Consider the following 16,668-nt stretch of genomic DNA (forward strand, 5'->3'; position numbering starts at 1 on the left):
CTAATTCTAATCCTACTATCCCAATGTTTAAACAAAAAAAAGACACTCATTAGTACCTAATCCTCTTCCTAAATAAAAATATACAAAAACAAACAATTTCAGTGGTAATATATAGATATATATATATCCTTTATTGAATTTCAACAGAAAAATAAAGCTACAAAACCATTGTTAGAAGAAAAGAGCAGTACTACATCTGATAGTGCACCTTCTCCATTAGACCAAATTCAACAACATAAATAAACATTGATATGGTTCATACATACAAAATGCTCACGCCATCATGTTTTGGTCCCAACAAAATATTAACAGAAATCGAAGCACATTTTTATAATGTTGGCACATTCATGGATCATTTCAACCGTCCAAAAAACAATCCTGTTATTGCTGTACAAATACACATTAAAAGTTTGGGGATAGTTCACCTAAAAATGAAATCTTAATCAACATTTACTCACTCTTCGCTTGTTCAAAACCCATTTAAGCTTCTTTCTTCTGTTGAACACAAAAGAAGATATTCTGAAGAATGCTAGTTCATGGAACGCATTGACTTTCATAGTATTTTTTTATTCCTACAATGAGACTTTTGTGTAGAACCAAAGAAAGACAAATCATAAAGGTTTAAAACCACAGTGAATTAACGTTCATTTTGGGTGAACTATCCTCTTAAAACCTCAGGACTCTATTTAGAATGAATGTATTATTACAGTAAACTTGAGTTCTGTATATTTCTAAAAAGCCTTCCAAAATAAAATGTAACACTTGTCTTTAAATTTTGAACAGAGAAAATAATTAAAGATACAACAAGTAATAAATACAGTAGAAAATATGCACCTTTCAGCTGGTTTGACGTTATAGTCAATAATAATAAAAGTGCTTTTATTGTATCTTTAGCCTCATTCTTGATTCTTCAGTAACAAGTATTGAGCAAATCTAAATAATTCATTTGATTGTGTTGTGCGTAATCTGATGCTTCCGGGACAAAAAGAGCAGTGTTCGATAAGTACACAGACAAGCTCGCCTGTATCTTTAAGGGAAGAAGAGCTTTTTAATGAATCATCTATTAAATCCTGTCTAATGAAGGCATTGAGGATGACCAAACTGTTTTAAATGGGATAGTTCATTCAAAAATAAACATCCTGTCATAATTTGCTCACCGAGTTTAAAACCTTTCTTCTATTAAACAATAAGATATTTTGAAGAATGCTGAAAACCTGTAACCATAAAATTCTATAGTACTTTCCTTTTAAAGAAGTCAGTGATTACAGGTTTTCAGCATTGTTCAAAATATCTTTTGTGTTCAATAGACAAAGAACTATAATTATATGAGGGCAAGTAAACAGTGAGTAAATGTTAATTTTTGGGTGAACTGTCCCTTTAAAGAGCCCCCATTATGGGTTTTTGAGAATGACCTTCCGTGTAGAAACACAGCTCTAAGTGAAGTATCCAGCTAAGGCTTAAATCTGAAAGTTGACAGTGTATAAAACTATTGATTCATTTATATAAGAGTCGACTCCTAGTAGAATGAATCGTCTTGATAACGAGTCTTTAGCCATTTCGCCGTGACGTGGATATGAAACTTAAGCCCCACCCAGTTGTTGCGCGCGCAAACCCGGGAAATTTGAAACCTGCGGTCCCGCCCACAAGCACAGTACACAAAGAAAAAGAGGCTAGAAATGCACAATAGCAGACGACGGTTGAATCAACGCTGTGCTCAACTGGATATTACTGGAAGTGTGAGGGGAAAGTTAGTGCTATTTTCTCTACCCAAAGATGAAACTGTGAAGAGTCAGTGGTTGAGGTTTATTTTTGCAAAAATACCTCAGCATTATAGCCCAGCCTTCTGCTGTTCGAGTGCTTCTGGAATACACACGCTTAAAATGAAGAATTCATCAGCCGTTTGTTAAAAGGACTTTCAGTACATGGATCAGTGGATCATAGATCAGTTTCTTCCTCCATTTCACAAGTAAGTGCGATTAAAATGGTTGCCAAATTATGTATTTAACTGTGTTCTGTTACTTGTAACCGCTTGTACTGTATCTGGTTAACTCTATATATTCTCATGTCTTAATGCCACGTTAAAACGTGACACGTGCCGCTTTGTTTACGGACTTAAATGCGTTTGTGAGCTCGTTTTCCCCAGCCGTTTGTCGTTGCTATGGCCACCGTCAGCTGATCCTACACATGTGCAGCGGTCAAGTTTCAAAATAGTTCAGCTTTTGCCGCTGTGTGGATTAATACTGAATGTGTGTCATGCTTAAGACTAGAGCAATATGCTGGTGTTTAAATGCACACACATACCTGCCATATCTATCCCTGAAAATCCAGGAGACCAGGGGGTTAGGTTCGGGGTGAGGTGTCTGAATAACACTCAGGGCTGGAGCAAGCTGAACTGACACTCTAGGCGAACGGCGATCACGTTGCCATCAACCCAAAAGTGAAAAAGAAAGTGACCAGTTCGCGGATGAAAGTGAGGATCGGGAGGGAGGGGGTGGGTGTCGTGGATGAAAGTAAGGACCCATGGCGGCCAACTAGGTCGCCTCTATGAATGCGCCAGCCCTGATAACACTGTTGAACCGGGTACTGAGTTCTATGGTGTTAGTAACTACTATGACGCGTGTTTTGGGCGGCCGCTGCGATCGGATCCTATACCAATGTTGGCGACCACAGTTGGGTTCCATCGACCGTACCAAAATGCTGAGGACCAATGCTGAGAAATTACGGGAGTTTTCCGGAATAAATAACAAATGGGTGGGTGGCTGGAAATGGGTCTGAAATATGTGAGACTCCCGGGAAAAACAGGAGTGTTGGCAGGTATGCTCACACATACACTATGCACTCTGACTACTTCAATATTGTTGATAAGGAGTGCATTTCACTCGGTCTCGCACTGAGCGCTGTCGATAAATCGCAACATGCTGTCATCGGTCCAATCAGCGCAGATTAGCTTTGCACTAAGGAGGGGTTTGGGAACAAATGAATCGCTGAAAGATTCATTTGGGAGTCTCTGGGATAATTAGGTGAAATGAAAGTGTTTTTTGACCTTGCATGCATATTAAGACTGTTGTTGGAGACCCTTACAACCAAAGTATGAGCCTATTTTATGTATAATAGGGGCTCTTTAAATCGCTCACCCCCATGTTGTTTCAAACCTGAAAGATCTTTGTTCATCTTCTAATTACAACTTAAGATATTTGAGGTGAAATCTGAGAGCTCTCAGGCCTTCCACAGACAACAAAATGTAACGTTGACCCATAATAATCTATGGGAGTAAGTGGTGGGGGGTATAAAAGCTTAAAATGGATACGTTCATGAAAAATAAGCTGATGATTAATTGACAACAAAATACAAATGGCATCCTAACAGTGAACATTACTTGGGAATGGAAGTATCAAGCCTACAACCTCATTTAGAAAGCATGTGAACTAAACAAAACAGGCAGGAAATAATATAGTCAACATTTGAAAGTGGATTAAATTGTTGTTCTAAAACAATACAACAGTGTTCAAATGTTGACTATTCATGTTCCTTCGGCTTAGTGCCTTTGTTCATCAGGGAACAACACTGCCAACTTATCCAGAATATGTTTTACACAGCGGATGGCCTTCCAGCTGCAACCCAGTACTGGGAAACACCCATACACTCTCACATTCACACACACATACATACATACACTACGGCCAATTTAGCTTATTCAATTCACCTATAGCACATGTCTTTGGACTACGGGGGAAACCGGAGCACCTGGAGGAAACCCACGCGAACACAGGGAGAACATGCAAACTCCACACAGAAATGCCAACTGGCTCATGCAGCCGTGACTCGAACCAGTGACCTTCTTGCTGTGAGGGGACAGTGCTAACCACTGAACCTCTGTGCCACCCTCAAATGTTGACTACTGCCGTGAAAAGGTGGAATGCTTTTTGTTAATTTTATTAGTTCTTTTTGCATGTAACTCACTTTTTCTTTTTCTCAGTTTCTGAATCTGATGTAATCAGTGGCAAAACACAAACACAATTGTATATTTTTTTCCCAAATATAAATATAATAAATTACTATTAAAGTATGTTATTTGACTTGATATCATGTTTTGAAATATAATTTTATTTCAAAACAATTGAACAGTTGAAGGCCTTTTTTTGCTCTTTGTTTGGCTGCAGAGGTATAGTTGATGCAACTTAAATTGAGTCAAGTGCAGTACTTAGGTTAAAAGTTGAGTCAATTCAAAAAAGCTCTGCATAAGTTGCCTTACAATTTTAAGTTGAGTCAATTTTCAATGCTCTGAAAGCATCCTAACCTGCAAAAATGCCAGAAAACATTTGAGACACTTATGAAAGGAATTTACTCATAGGCTATGCACTTTTTTTCCACCGAGTATTAATATAAGTAAATATAAATACATTCATTTTAGTTATTGTTTTAACTAATATGCGAATGTTTCTATGATTTATTTACAATACAGTTTGTAAAATAATATTTTCTGTCTTTTAGTAGATACACATACCCGCCACTTTATTAGGTACACCTGTCCAACTGCTCGTTAACACAAATTTATAATCAGCCAATCACATGGCAGCAACTCATTGCATTTAGGCATGTAGACATGATCAAGATGATCTGCTGCAGTTCAAACAGAGCATCAGAATAGGGAAGAAAGGTGATTTAAGTGACTTTGAACATGGTTGTTGGTGACAGACAGGCTGGTCGGAGTATTTCAGAAACTGCTGATGTACTAGGATCTTAAAGCACAACCATTTCTAGGGCTTACAGAGATGGGTGCAAAAAAGAGAAAATATCCAGGAAGCAGCAGTTCTGTGGGCACAAATGCCTTGCTGATGCCAGAGGTCAGAGGAGAATAGCAAGACTGGCTCCAGCTGATAGTAAGGCAATAGTAACTCAAATAACCACTCGTTACCACCGAGGTATTCACCACTGCTAGTGGTGTAATGGTGTGGGGCATATTTTCTTGGCACACTTTGGGCCCATTAGTACCAACTGAGCATCGTGTCAAAGCCACAGTCTACTCAAGTATTGTTGCTGATCATGTCCATCCCTTTATGACCACAGTGTACCCATCTTCTGATGGCTACTTCCAGCAGGATAACATGCCATGTCATAAGGAGTGAATCGTTGTACTCAATTGGCCTCCAAAAGTCACCAGATCTCAATCCAATAGAGCACATTTGGGATGTGGTGGAATGGTAGATTCGCATCATGGATGTGCAGCTGACAAATCTGCAGCAACTGCGAAACAGACAAAATCTCTGAGGAATATTTCCAGTACCTTGTTGAATCTATGCCATGAAGGATTAAGGCAGTTCTGAAGGCAAAAGGGGGTCCAACCTGGTACAAGCAAGGTGTACCTAATAATGTGGCCAGTGAGTGTATATTATATGAAAGATTTGCTTTGTTTACCAAACAAATGGATCTAAAGGAATTTGCACTGTAAGCCTTAAAGTTTAATTAATTTTAAAGTCATTATTTTTTATTTCTAGTTCTAAGTTGAGTTACAATACTCCCAAAATCATTCAGCATAAATCTTCTCCGTAAAAATAGCAAAAAAATTGTCCACAGATTCTGTCTGGCACAACATGATGAACTGCTGTCAAATTATACTTTTGGTTCCAATTATGATTATCAGGTAATAAATAAGCAACTTTTTACTAGTGACCCATCGGTGACCATACCTGTATTGGCCGATATTTGCTTATTTTTAATGTTACTGTTATTAGAAAAATGTAGATGTATAAGGTTTTAAAGTTTGCAAATATTATAACAGTTGCCCACTGTATGTGTTTGCGTATTATCTAATCAGGTTCAGAATAATTCATATAAAGATTTGTGTATCTGCCTATTTATTGATTATCGGGTAACAATAATGTGGACATTTTGCCCGATACTGATATCCATGCTTACCACTATGCTTTTTGCAATATCTGGTAACTGAATGTGATTGATCATGTGATGATCTGTTTAATTGAGTCATTTAATCATTTTCAATTCTTAAAAAACACTGATCATACTTGCAAATTTAGAACAGCAGCGACTGCAAGGCTGTGATTACCAGTGGTCATATCACTCATGTGATAAATAACTAAACCGCTAGCTGACAAAAGCCCCATTTAGTTTTGCTAACAACAATATATTATATTGAACAACAACACCACCAATCAGTTTGTCAGTGGGAAAATGATCACCCTCTTCTGAACACAGTTACAATACGTTTAACAAACAAAAAGGCATGAAGGAAAGAAAACAAAAAAGTAGCGAGATTCAAACTAGCTAATATAGCCGCCAACTAGTATTGGCCTAATTCTTGTTAATGATATACAAGTTCAATATATCATCCACCTTCATACAATAGACTAGTAAAAATAAATTGCTTTAATGAATGTATATATCAAACAGATATTTTCTGAATTATGTTTAAAGGGGTCATGAGATGGACAAATCTAACTGTTCTTAATAAACATGTATCATTTTCAAACTGCTAATGTTTATTTTTTATTGAAGAGTAATTTGGTGTACGATCCTTTGACTTGAAACTGGGAGATTCAACAGGTCACAAATTTTTATTGAAGCAGATTTGTTGCCCCAGATTTATCGACTATTATTAAATATGGCTTTATCATAGATATCTTAACTATTAAAACACACCGAGTGCATTTTTAATGATTCAATAAAATCTGTTTAATCACAGCAGTTTACTTTTGTTACTGCACAAGCTAACGCTGCTTGATTTCAAGTATGAAAATAAGGATGAAAATTATGATTTATTAATAAATCGCCACCTTTGAATGATAAGGTTCTATCCCAAAACTTGGTTATTTGACTTATTCTATGACCACTTATTGATATGATGCAATGTTTCTTTTTTTAACTAGTGTAAATTGAGACTTTTTATTTACAAATTTAAAATGTAAAATCTGAAGTCCTACCAAAATACTTCTGTGTGTGTCTCTATTTTATTTGTGAGCCAATTAGCACTTTGAATACAAAAAAGAAGACCAATCGGGATAATCTCAGTGACCAAGATGTAATATAAATGCCCTCATTTAAAATATGATAGCTAGTGCTGTTAACAAAGCTAACAGAATGCCATTTTACGTATCAACCAAAAACGCAGCATATTGATGTAGATATTGATGCAGAACTCCTAAACCACCCATGCTTTAGAAAAACCGATTCCCTTTATTTTACAATAGAACAAAACAATCTATTTTATAAACTGTTGTTATGCAGATGAAATAACTGAAATATTTTTAATGTAAAGCAAAGCATGCTGAAGAATTGTCTGTTTTCTAGCAGATTGCACCATAACTTTCATTGTATTAATGTTAGATCTTAATTACAATAAATGTTTTTATTTCACCCGTATTCATCTCTAGAGACAAATTACAGAAGCACTACCTGCTTCCTGTCTAAAGGAAAAGGAAAGTTTAATTATCCACCCCATATTGTCACCTATAATTAACTTCTGCATTGGACAAATATTTAACTTGAACAACATTTATTTCCAAAATATGAAATAAATAAGTTCAATTGAATCGTTGCATTCGATTTTGGATTAGAATGTTCCATTACCATTTGACATTAAAATTTAACATTAACATTAACATTTGACCTGCTCCAAAAAAATCCAGATTTATAAATTGAAAAGGATTTTGATGCTGTAGAATTGATTTAGGGTCCCTGACATGATGAAATAGACTTGTTCCCTATATCATTTATGCTATGCACAACAAACACTTCAGAGCTCAGTAGGGCTGCACGATACTGGAAAAAATGGGAATCACAAATTTTTTTGCTTAAAATCAAGATCACGATTTTCTCACGATTCTGTGGATGTAAAATAAAGGTTAATACGAGAAGGCTTTTATTATTATTGTTGGTAATTCTCAAAAATATGGTAAAACAACTATAATATTAGGCCTTTGTGTAGCTCTACTGTTGCTTAAAATGCAACATTTTGTATAGACATTATGGTGGACATGAACAGACTTTCAATATGTTCTGTTTGTTAATTCAAAGTAAAATGATGCCATCAGAATATAACGATTCATAATTATAAAGTTTAATTATTATGTTTAAGACATGCTTGTCATATGTCATTGACATTATTAGACCATTTGTTTTCATTTGTCATTATCACCCTGTGGAAAATCCAGCTTAAACCAGCCTAGGCTGGTTGGCTGGTTTTTGCTGGTTGACCAGCCTGGATTTAGAGTGGTTTTGGCCATTTCCAGGCTGGTTTCTAGCCATTTCCCAGCCAGGTCCTAGCTGGTCAGGCTGGGAGATGACCAGCTAAAACCAGGCCTAGGCTGGTTTAAGCTGTTTTTTTCAGTAGGGTAGATTACTTCTTGCATTATATTGAACATCATATATAGGCTAGAGTAGCTATACTGACACAGTAAACCTTTATTTTCATGCATAACACTATGTGTTAGCTATGAAAGAAAAAACATTACTAATGCTTGTCGTAATCATAACTGTAAAATGCAATATGATCATTTAAATGATGCACGCGAAGGCTTCACTTTCACTGCTGAGTGCGGCTCATGGCTGCCTACACTGAGAGAAAAAAAACACATACATGAAAATCAAACCTCCCGCACGGCCCTCAAACAATCGCTCTGTGCAACAAACTGAACTTTATTTACAACTTTATTACCTGTTATTCACAGTCTATGCAGGTTCTGTATACTAAAGTAGGTGTCATTGACGTGCATTCTCAGTAGTAAACAAACAGCTTGCGCTCACCTCACGTGTGATTTCGAAGCCGCGAGTACATCATTATATGAAGACAGAAATGACATTTTTGGGGAATTTATACCTTATAAATACAGTATGTCACACTTTTAAAGCCATGTGAAGGTGTCCATGTTGCTGTGAAGATGCTGTGAACCTTGTAAATATAATTGGCTGAATCGTAGAAAAGCTGAATTAAGATCGTGTGTAGGGTTGAATCGAGATCGTGATCTTTTTTTGAATGCAGAAAGAACCATATAAATTAAAAGGTGGCGAAATATTAAACAATTTTACGCAGAAAAATGTTTTAAACTAACCTTGTGAAACATAAAACGCAGGAAATGGCATTTCATGACCCCATAAATCAAAAAGATTATTTTTACCTATAGTTTCTTAGCTTCAAGTAACAGCCTTTCAGTAAGGCATCATAATAGTGTCATTTACATAAATACATTTCATCCTACATAATCAGCGAACCACAGCAGCCACTTACAATGTTCAGTCACAATCATAATCATCAGTGCTAATAAAACCTTTAAAGTTGGATTGATCAAACAGATTTGGCAAAGTTGGCTTTTCTATTATTTTGACCTACTTATTCAGTTAAACAGAGTATAACTTTAGAAACTTGTGCTTAACAGATGCTGATGCGGGTCATTTCAAGCCTCTGCTGAAGACGATTCATTCTGTCCTCCAGACGTCCTGCTTCTGAACAGTTTATACAGCCCAGCAAAAAAGAATATCACTGCTACTGCCGCAAAGTAACTGGCATAGATCAAAAACTGCAGACATGAGCAAACACAGAATATTAGCAGAAATTAGTGATGCACGAGAATTGAAAACACGCTGAGTTCATGCTGTACTTTACCTGTATGGAAATGTCCAGGCCTAGACCTGCAGAATCTACTACAATCACTGTGAGAAGCATCTGCAGCGAGAGCGCAATGAAAGTGTTTACCCCGAAAACCAAAGCATATCGTTTCATGCTTAGGTTAGCAGCAATCTGATACCTGGAATATAAAAAGAACACAACGCAATATTATGGAGAACTCAACAACAGCTAACTGAGACTGCAGTCAGATTTAGAAGCTTCCCATTGCAGAGGAAGTGTATTTGATTGGATTTTGATGGGAATTAAACAATCATGTCATCATTTAATCTAGTTTCAAACGTGTGTTTTTTTTGGGAACAAAAACTATTAATACATTTTTTAAACAATATGATATCCAAACATCTGATGGTGGTAAACAATTACTTTCTTAGTATTTTTTTTTATTATGCAAGTCAACAGACTGGGGCTGCATGATTTGAAAATTTGGGACTTTTCTGATAAAAATTGCGATTTGCAGTTTTGATGTGGTGCTTTTTACAGAGCCAAAGAAAGACCAAGCATAATGACAAAGTACACTACACTACACTATACCAAGCTTCAGGTAAAGAGAAGCGCTCCGTCGGCTTGCTGCATCGGAGTATGGGCTGTCATTGTCTGATGAGGATGCGTACCCGCTCTCTCCCTCCCTCCGGGGTGGAGAGCGCGGCGTTGGCATCTAAAAAGCAGACATGATGGCCGTGCTTTCTCTGCTGTTTCAGCCGTGGGTCTGGTGATGGTTTATCCCCCAGCCCCCGTGGCCGGACCGACTAGATGGGTGTTATGCGGAGGATATAAGGAGGCAAGACCTTCAAAGCCTCCTGTCCCCTTCTTCCCGGAAGTGCACAGTAAACTCACGCAGTCTTGAGGGCACTTTTTTCTGCCCGGTCTGCGTGCGCTTCCATCCTCACCATCCTTGGAGGGTGAGCTGTCAAGGTCTGTTGAGGATTCGAACCCGCTCTCTCCCTCCGGGATGATGAGCGCGGCGTCGAATCTAGAAGCAGACTTTGTGGCTGTGCTTCCCCAGGCTGCTTCGGCCGTGGCTCTGGAGATGGTTTATCCCCCAGCCCCGCGGCCAGACCGATTAGAGGGGTGTGATGTGGAGGATGAAGGCAAGACCTTCTAAGCCTCCCCCATCCCCTTCTTCCTGGATGGGCACAGTAGGCTCACGCAGTGTGCTGCGTGCGCCTTCGCCCTCACCATGCATACTATGGCCACCTACCAGCGCTACCAAGCGCAGGCACTGGCCCGGCTGCGCGAGGATGGTTCCGACCCAGGACTGAGCATGAGCTCTGCACCGCATCAGACTATGCTCTTAAAAAAAAATGTAAAAAAATAAATAAATAGTCGGCTGTGTGTGCCCTGGGAAGGACGATGGTCACACAGGAACGCCACCTCAGACTAAACCTAGTGATACGCCTTCTTAACTCACCCATATCCCAGGCTGGCCTGTTCGGCGACATCGTCGGTGAATTTGCCCAGGAATTCACACCAGTGATGGAGCAGTCGGAGGCGATATCTCTATTGGCGGGATTGTATGACCGCTCCACCCCCCCCCAGTATTTCACCAGGGTCAGCCCTGCATCCGCCCCTGTCTTGCGAGAGGAGATTGCTGTCCTCCTGGCGAAGGATGCAATCGAGCCGGTACCTCCAGCCGAGATGGAGCGCGGGTTTAACAGCCCGTACTTCATCGTGCCCAAAAAGAGCGGTGGGCTATGGCCAATCCTAGATCTGCACGCTTTGAACCGCTGCCTTCACAGGTGTGCATCACCCGATGCGTTCGTCCTCGGGATTGGTTTGCAGCAATAGACCTGAAGGACGCGTATTTCCATGTCTCCATACCTCCACGCCACAAAACTGCGGTTTGCGTTTGAAGGTCGAGCATGGCAGAACGGGTCCTCCCCTTCGGGATTTCTGTCTTCGCGGGTTTGCACAAAGCTCGTGGAGGGTGCCCTCACACCCCTTCGGCTCGCGGGCATCCGCATGCTCAATTATCTCGATGACTGGCTGGTTTTAGTCCACTCTCGGGAGCAATTGATTATGCACAGAGACAAGGTGCTCCGGCACCACCGCCTGTTGGGGTTTCAGGTCAACCGAGAAAAGAGCAAGCTCGCCCCCATGCAGAGCATCTCCTTTCTCGGGTTGGAGCTGGACTCGATCACCATGAAGGTGCTACTCTCACGAGAACTCTCCGAGCTAATGCTGAACCACTACGGCATTGGCTTCACGATCGGGTCCCCAGACGCGCATGGCATGCGGGCACACACCGAGTGACTGTCACTGTGCTGTGTCGCTGCACCCTCACCCCCTGGAGGGACCCCTTCTTTTTACGGGCCGGAGTGCCCCTAGGTCAGGCGTCCAGGCATGTTGTCATTTCAACAGATGCCTCCAGTACGGGTTGGGGGGGGGCTGTGTGTTGCGGGCCTGCTGCTGCGGACCTGTGGAAGGGAACCCAGCTGCATTGGCATATCAACTGCCTAGAGCCGATGGCAGTGTTTCTCGCTCTACGCCGCTTTTTACCGGTGCTGAGGGGGCAACACGTGCTGGTCAATACGGACAGCACGGCGGCGGTAGCGTATATCAACCATATGGGGGGTATACGCTCCCGCCGCATGTCTCAGCTCGCTTGCCGTCTGCTCCTCTGGAGTCATACGCGGCTGAAGTTACTGCTTGCTATTCACATCCCAGATGAGCCCAACCGTGCAGCCAACGGGCTCTCACGGCAGCTCCTACGCCAGGAGAATGGCGACTGCACCGCGAGTCTCGGGGCTTGCGCAAATATGCATTTCCCCCAGTGAGCCTACTCGCGCAGTTACTGTGCAAGGTCGGGGAGGACGAGGAGCAGGTCTTGCTAGTTGCGCCTCTCTGGCCCAACCGGACCTGGATATCAGAACTTTCCCTCCTCGCGACGGCCCCCCTGGTGGGTCCCTTTGAGAGAGGACCTATTCTCTCAGGGACAGGGCACCATCTGGCACCCTCGCTCAGATCTGTGGAACCTCCACGTGTGGTCCATAGACGCGACGAGGAAGACTTGGGTAACTTACCGTTGGCGGTGGTTAATACTATCACTCAGGCTAGTGCACCCTCTACGAGGCATGCCTACGCCCTGAAGTGGAGTCTATTCACTGAGCGGTGCGCTTCTCGCCGAAAAGAACCCCGATCTTGCCAGATCAGTGTTGTGCTTTCTTTCCTTCAGGAAGGCTGTCGCCCTCCGCACTGAAGGTTTACGTGGCCACCATCTCCGCTCATCATGATGCGGTGGATGGCTGCACCATGGGGAGGCATAACCTCATCATCCGGTTCCTCAGAGGCGCGAGGCGGATGTTTCCACCCTACTCCCCTCTCATGCCCTCTTGGGATCTCTCGGTAGGGCTAAGAGCCTACGTGGGGATCTCTTCGAACCACTCGACTCAGTATCCTTGAGATTTCAGTTCTTGAAGACAGCTCTGCTGGCATTGATTACGAGGGTTGGGGACCTGGAGGCATTTTCGGTCAGTGACTCGTGCCTAGAATTCGGGCCAGCCTACTCTCACGTTGTCTTGAGACCCCGGCCCGGCTATGTGCCCAAGGTTCCTACCACGCAGTTTAAGGATCAGGTAGTGAGCCTGCAAGCGCTGCCTGCGGAGGCAGAGCCAGCCCTTTCATTGTTCTGTCCTGTTCACGCTTTGCGAATTTATGTAGACCGCACTCTGAGCTTTAGATCCTCTGACCAGCTCTTTGTCTGTTACGGTGGTCGGCAGAAGGGAAGTGCCGTATCTAAACAAAGGTTGGCCCACTGGATAGTGGATGCCATCTTCCTGACTCCCTAGCCTAGGGGTGAGAGCGCACTCCACTCGGAGCGTCGCATCCTACTGGGCGTTAGCACGCAGCGCCTCTATGACAGACATTTGTAGAGTTGCGGGTTGGGTGACACCCTATACATTTGCAGGGTTTACATTCTGCGAGTGGAGCCGGTTTCCTCAAGGGTATTTGGTAACCCTTGGTGATTGAGGAAACTATTCGGTTGAGGTGTCGAAACACGCTTGCTGCGCCATTCTCCCTAACCCGGAGATACGTGCGCTTTTTCAGGTTTGTCAGTTTAGTTCCCCATTTGGCGAACCCTGTTCCTCCGAGGCCCCCAGCACTTGACTCAGCGGAGGAGTCAGGTGTTGGCCCGTTACGTTGTTGGCATGCTCGTTGGTCAGCCCGCGTTCTGGGTATAGGTGCCTGCTATACGTGATCCCCGCTGGCGATCCCATACGCTCAATCAGCCATGGTTTAGTCCCCCCTTCAAGGGGGGCTCGTGTCTTCCCTTCCCGCTAACCCACCTTATGCATCGACTCCCTATCTCTGGGCTAGTCCACAGGTTGTCACCAGGTCTCCCCTCTGGGTAGCAGGTGAGCTCCGCATCGTCCTCCCTATCGGGACTGAACACTTTCCCAACGTACTGTCGTATTAAAACCTATTGTACTGGGTTATTGCGACTCCCGAAAAATATAACTGTTCCTAGTTTTTATATAAAAACAGAATGTACCTGATATATATATATATATATATATATATATATATATATATATATATATATATATATATATATATATATATATAGAGAGAGAGAGAGAGAGAGAGAGAGAGAGAGAGAGAGAGAGAGAGAGAGGAGAGAGAGAGAGAGAGAGAGAGAGAGAGAGAGAGAGAGAGAGAGAGGAGAGAGAGAGAGAGAGAGAGAGAGAGAGAGAGAGAGAGAGAGAGAGAGAGAGAGAGAGAGAGAGAGAGAGAGAGAGAGAGAGAGAGAGAGAGATGTTTCAGCTGCTTAACTGAAAATCATACAGGCTAATTTACATAATTCAAGATTGCAGTAGAAGTGTAAATTGTAATTGACAATCCTCCATGACATTGGACTGCAAGTGGCTGAGTGTCTGTATAGCAAGCAAAGAACTGTTTTACACAAAATGGAATTTTTTATTTGTTCATTTTTTATTTTTATTTTTAATTTTTTTGCCATCTTTGACAAATATGGAGAGCCAACTGCCTCAAAAACGGCGTTCTTGGCTGCATCAAAAAAATGCTGTTTTTTGTAGCGATTTTGTAGAACAAACATTCTACAAAACGCCATAATTTTCACCATATTTTTGTATTAAATGTCGAAAATACCGTTTGTGCACATTAGCCACGACGAGAGCTATGAGACCGCACGAATGCTGCGCTCGAGCATACTTTGTGCTTGACGCAGAAGTATAAATCAGACTTAAATACAAAGCTCAACATCAAAATCTACTGTTGTGGACTGAAATAGATTTTAATATAGAACTAAATAGTATAATAAATATTGCCAATATTTTAATATGTGGGTCAGTTTATTGATATAATATTGCCAAAGAAAATATTGCGATTTAAGTTTGTGAAAAAAAAAAAATAATAAAAAAAATAACAGTCGTTCGTGACAGACTGCAGATTTACTGTTAAAAAAAAATTATAATGGGCTTCGGCTCCAGAACATGACCATTCTGGTGGAAAAGAATGATCCATTCCTTAATGACTACCACTTTTAATAGAAGGACTTTCAACTCAAATTCAAAAAGATTGTATTAAGGCAACAGTCTATCGGTTATTAACATTTTAAAACTAAATAGATACAGTAGATAGACAGATAGACAGGAGACAGACAGAAACTTTTAACATTTAACAAACTGCTAAAATTGAATACTTAATTATGTATACTTGCTTTTTTTAATTGTTTTCAAAATAATTTAATATTGCATTCTCACAGTAAATGAAGTTGAAAAAGTTACTTTGGTAATACAGTAGATAAACCAACTTAATTTCATAACCTTTTCTCAACTTCAGATGACCATTTCATCATTGGGTTTGAGAAGATTGTATAAAAAAATGGCAACATAGAAACCGGTTATATTTAGCACTTGAACATGATCTGATACAAACACTAGAGGAAATGTGTAGAGATTCACAGATCTACTCACGTTGCTATGGTGATGAGAAGCATGTAGACAGCCCTGAAGATTATATAGGAGGTGTAGCAAACCCAGATATTTCTGACAGCATACATGAGGTACACACACACTGCAATTACCACAGTGAAAATGCAGAGAGCGAGTTCTCCCCACACTGCCCAGGACACTTTCACATAGCCGACAACAAACGCCGCAAAAGCACCTGGTGGGACAAAAAAATAAACTATTTATATTATGGCAAATCCTATTAAAGTGTCCAAGCTCAATTACAACACTTTTGCAAGAAATCTGAGATTTACTGCCAAGCAAATCTCAAATTTCATTACTTGAGCAATAAAAGAGGACCAGGGTGAAAATCTCGCATCCCTAGCTCAAAAGCTTTGATTTCGTGAATATTGAACATTGAATATGCTTTATTTGGGGGGAAATTCGAAATATGATTCTGAATGGGAATGTGATATAAATGTCAGAAAGCTTTCAATGTGGTTCTCTAATGAATGTTTTACAAAAAAAAAATTTCAAAATTAAGACCTGTTTAAAATGATTTAAGCCTAAAACACAATATTTAAGTAAATGTAATACTTTTTTAGGCCTAAAATTGTTTTTGATATTTAAGACATTTTTAGACTTTTTAAGACCCAGCAGACACCCTGATATAGAGAGGAAAGAGTGTGTTTCTAGCAAGTGGAGTCCACTTACCCGTTTGAAGCACACTCAGGATCGCATAATGTTATCCCAGGAACATAGAGTGTTTATAATAAAGTGTCTGGGTGTGAAGGAGAGGAAAGAGTTTCTCACTACATGTGGTTTATCAAGCCCACTAACCTGTGTGAAGTACGCTCAGAACATCCTACTGTTTTTCCATCAATATGAAGTATATGAAAGGTCTGATGGATGGATGGAGATATATATATATATGGATGTATGCATGTATTCATGCACAATATATCAGCGGCCATATCATTATCGGTAGATAAATGCTATTTTTAATGTTATCATTATTGAGCAGATATCAAAATTAGGCCGATCGGTTGCGTAATTGTACAGAACTGCCTGCCTCGTGCATGTGTGGGTCGAACTTGTTCAGACTTGTCCAGTGCACTA

General features: G+C 40.8%; 1 protein-coding gene across 1 annotated transcript in view; it reads right to left on the bottom strand.

Moving 5' to 3' along the window:
- Positions 1 to 109: 109 nt before the first annotated feature.
- slc19a2 (solute carrier family 19 member 2) overlaps positions 110 to 16,668 on the bottom strand; it is a 31,862-nt gene continuing 15,303 nt past the window's right edge. The window contains 3 exon segments of the mRNA XM_056459719.1: positions 110 to 9,530; positions 9,617 to 9,758; positions 15,574 to 15,766. Of these exon segments, the coding sequence (XP_056315694.1) occupies positions 9,408 to 9,530; positions 9,617 to 9,758; positions 15,574 to 15,766 (458 nt within the window). The 3' untranslated portion in view covers positions 110 to 9,407.

Source organism: Danio aesculapii, chromosome 6 (assembly GCF_903798145.1).
Source record: "Danio aesculapii chromosome 6, fDanAes4.1, whole genome shotgun sequence".
Lineage (NCBI taxonomy): Eukaryota > Metazoa > Chordata > Actinopteri > Cypriniformes > Danionidae > Danio > Danio aesculapii.